The sequence below is a fragment of the Medicago sativa genome, chromosome 5, assembly GCF_051527215.1.
Source record: "Medicago sativa cultivar Bolivia chromosome 5, Bolivia_mono, whole genome shotgun sequence".
In the NCBI taxonomy this organism is placed as follows: domain Eukaryota; kingdom Viridiplantae; phylum Streptophyta; class Magnoliopsida; order Fabales; family Fabaceae; genus Medicago; species Medicago sativa.
Genome location: NC_140753.1, coordinates 44309422 through 44313222, shown reverse-complemented (window position 1 = coordinate 44313222; position 3801 = coordinate 44309422). Strand labels below are relative to the sequence as shown.

The following is a 3801-nucleotide window of genomic DNA, read 5'->3' as shown; positions in this document are numbered from 1 at the left end:
AACTCCCAAACAAAGCCTAGGTGGTTTGTTATGGTTTCTGCTAATATTCCTCCACATAGTTTGTTGTAGTGAGGCTGAAACGTCTACTCTTTTATTCCTCCATTGTCAAGTGGTTTCCTTGGTGTGGTTGAAGGTAATGTTGTGGCTAGATTTTAATTTTATTATGCCTCCAAATTTGTTTGTACATTTTGATTGTTTGATAAATGAGATTTGGAGAGTTAGAAATGATATCATTTTCAACAATGGTGTAGCATTGACGGATTTCATCGGAAATTGGCTAAGATGCAAATCGCACATTGTTCAGAGAGCTTGTGCGAAAGATTTCTTCATAACCGGGTTGGATTTCAGATTGACAGAATCTAATGGAAGCAAAAACTTCCATGGACATGCCTTTGAGAAACGGAAAAGAGTTGAAGAATCGAGAAATTATGGATTCCATCGTCTTGTACAAAGAAATCTGAACCGAATACACCAAGAAATTGGCTGAAACACCATTGGAATAAGGATTTCTGAACCTATATTTCACGTAGCCACACCAAATTCTATAATGACTTGAACTAACAACTTACGTACCTTGTCAATAACAGTGTTGAGATTCATGAATGGAAAAGAGCTTACCGGTATAACAGTATTGACAAGGCTTACTTTCTCACTTTCAACAGCACTATAGAACCTTTTGGAAAACAAAGCACACACTTCATTTTAGACCTTCATGTATAAAGAGGCATAATTTTTATCTTTTGGATGAAAAACATAAAAATCCTAACTTCCATGTTTTTATAATACAATCATATTCAACAAACAAATATCATCTGTCACTAGAATTATATGCTATATATAGAATTTATGAACCTCTCAATGAGCATAAGCATGTACAAATGCTTGAAATCGAAGACTAACTGGCTAGTCATTAACATATTTGATGCATCAATCTTAATACCATTTTCATCAAAGTGTTTGTTGATGGCGTCGTGGCGTCATCCAAGTGTTAGGAACTGATGGATGTACATAACTTTGTGCTACTCCTACTTCAGGATGAAAATCAATCCCGTCGTGATTCCCTGCCTCATCCTTCCTGCTTTCAATTCCCTGCAGCACCTCCAACACTTCAGACATAGTAGGTCTCAATTCCTTCTCCTCTTGCAAACACTGAAAAGCCAATTCCGCAACAGAAGTTATCACATTTTTTAATCTCTCGTCTGTCTGAACACCAAGAGAAGGATCAATCAAGTCACAAAATTCCCTTCTTCGAATCTTCCTTAGGGCTAGATTTGCCAACTTAATGTCATCTCTATCCCTTGTCAAATCAACTGCTGGCAAAGATGATATTAGCTCAACAAGAACAACGCCGAAGCTATATACATCGCTCTTGCTTGTTAGCTGGTAGCATAAGCGATATTCTGGATCAACATAGCCTGGTGTTCCTCTCGGCGCTGTGGAGACGTGTGTGACATCATTAGGGTATAGTCTCGAAAGACCAAAATCGGCAACCTTAACACAGAAACTGTTGTCAAGGAGAATGTTGGTGGTTTTCACGTCTCGGTGAATGACATCAGAAGCATGGAGATAAGTTAATGCACTGGCAGTTTCTATGGCTATTTTCATTCTCACTGACCATGGTAATGATGAGCTTTGGTCGGCTTTCTTGTCATGGAGATGGTTACTAACTGTTCCGTTTGGGATGTATTCGTAGACTAACAGCAACTCACGGCTATGGCGTGAAGTGCAGCCATAAAGGGATACAAGATTTCTGTGGCGCATGCGTGTGAGAATCTGAATTTCATTTGTGAATGATTCTACTGGTCTGTAGTTGCGCTCAAATAGGCGCTTCACTGCAACTTCACGTCCATCTCCAAGCTTTCCTGGTTGATGAGGAATCAAAATTGATGTTACTCACCAATGCATATTTAACTTAATTTTAGGAAATTTTGTACATAATTAACATTAAAGAATGTTCAAAAAACTAGCATCAGCATATCATTATTAAAGCAAAGCTAAACTGGTTCACCCAAAAAAGATATATGTAATCTGATGGATGGAGATTAACCTATATTAAGATTAACCTAAATTGTTCAGACAGTAAATCCTGTTATAAGGTTAGACCATGATAGACTTGGGATTTTGAAAGAACTATGTTATGTGACATCAAAATATTTTTATATATTTTTGACCTTCATTGTGGTCGTGCATTTGACTGTAATTCTTTGCAATATCAAAGATTGTGAAGCGATCACAATCGCAATTAAAACCTTTGCATAGACTATGGATATTCCTGGACAACACTTGCAAAACATAAAAGATAAAAATAAATATGTTCTGGAAACATATGTCTCATGAAAAACTGATACAATCCTTTATGAACAAACGTGTGCAATAATTAATCATGAGTCCCTCACCGTAATAAATAGTACCAAAGCCTCCTTCTCCAAGCTCTCTAGCTTTATCAAAGTTGTTTGTTGCCTCTTTGAGCTCCTCATAGGAGAAGACGGGAATCCCAAAGTAGACAGCTCCATTTTCTGGGATTGTTGTATTTCTTGAGAGACCATGATAATTTGTTCTTGATTGGTTTTTGACAGCTGAAGATTTGATTCCCCGATAGTACAGAAACCGAATCATAACAAACAATGCAATTGCAATCACGGTTGCCAGTCCAATAGATAAACCTGTGTTAGAAATAGAAAAGCTAGATCAATCTATGCACTCTATAATTATATGTAAGGGCTTATAAACTGATGTGTGTCACTCTTGTGTGATAAAGGTGACATCCATATATACATAAAACATTTTTGGTTATTGCGATTATACTATAGCCATCGTCATGAAAAGAAAAACAAAACATCATCGGATTCAAAATCTTAATTTCAAGCATGGATTCTAATATATAGCGGTTTCATTGATGTAGACACTATTAAAGCCGTTAAATTTAAGAGAAATAAATAGTTTTATCAATGAAACTTGTTTTATTTTAGTAAAGTAAAAAAAAACAGTACTGATCACAATCAAAAGGGTAAGAAAACAGAACCTATCGCTGCAGCCTTCAGATGTCGTGCCTTTCTCTTATAAATCTGAAATGGTGGTGCTACATAGTAGAAATTAGAAGAAATCAAAATGAGTTTACATTATCGTCGTGAGCATATTCAAACATACAATCTCGAACAGCAAAAGAATGAGCAATAGAATAATGTAGTTACCAGGGATACAGCTGAAATTTATAGAACAGTCTCTACAAAACTCAAAATCTACTGGTTTGCATGAGCCTCCTGCACTAAAACAGCCTTCACAAAACTCTAAATCAAATGTAAGTCTGAATGCTGGCATGTCTAAGTCATGTTTAGAGGAATCGCGGCCATTGATAATAATGATTGAGTTGTACTCATGACTGTGGTTGATGCTTTCAATTATATAGGTTTGGTCTCTGAATTGAATTGTTTTCTCCGGACTGTCGTTGTCACAACCACTTATGTTGTAAAATCCACATTCTGTTTTATTAACGGTTGTGAAGGGGAAGGGGATTTCCCCAAGATATCCACAAGAAGTTGCACATTTTCTATCCCATTCAGGTGAAGCAGAGAGAAGAAGCAGAAAATAGGAGAATAAGAAGAGGAAACATAACACAAAGTTGGAAGACATTAAAAAATTTCAGGATGAATTAAGGAGAATAAGAATGAATGAATATGAATTATATTATATTATATAAGATACAATTCTATTGTAATTTTGTCTATTAGGTGTGTTCATTACGGTAGTTGACTTGACTTGGAAAATTGACTTAAAAAACTTGAGAAATTGGCCAGAAAGTGT

The 3801-nt window shown here is 36.0% G+C and overlaps 1 protein-coding gene across 1 annotated transcript; it reads right to left on the bottom strand.

Annotated features, from left to right (window-relative positions):
- Positions 1–674: 674 nt before the first annotated feature.
- Positions 675–3801, bottom strand: LOC146922336 (LEAF RUST 10 DISEASE-RESISTANCE LOCUS RECEPTOR-LIKE PROTEIN KINASE-like 1.1). The gene is made up of 4 exons (XM_085715330.1): positions 3192–3801; positions 3023–3079; positions 2397–2663; positions 675–1862 (listed from the first exon to the last, which is right to left on the bottom strand). Exons 1-4 carry the CDS (start codon positions 3628–3630, stop codon positions 949–951), a joined length of 1677 nt encoding a protein of 558 aa, XP_085571456.1. The 5' UTR covers positions 3631–3801; the 3' UTR covers positions 675–948.

Coding starts and splice junctions, on each gene's coding strand:
- LOC146922336 (XM_085715330.1), bottom strand. CDS start 3,630: ATGTCTTCCAACTTTGTGTTATGTTTCCTCTTCTTATTCTCCTATTTT. Junction 2,664..3,022: donor TCTGAAGGCTGCAGCGATAG/GTTCTGTTTTCT, acceptor TTTCTAACACAG/GTTTATCTATTGGACTGGCA. Junction 1,863..2,396: donor CTTTGGTACTATTTATTACG/GTGAGGGACTCA, acceptor CTCATCAACCAG/GAAAGCTTGGAGATGGACGT.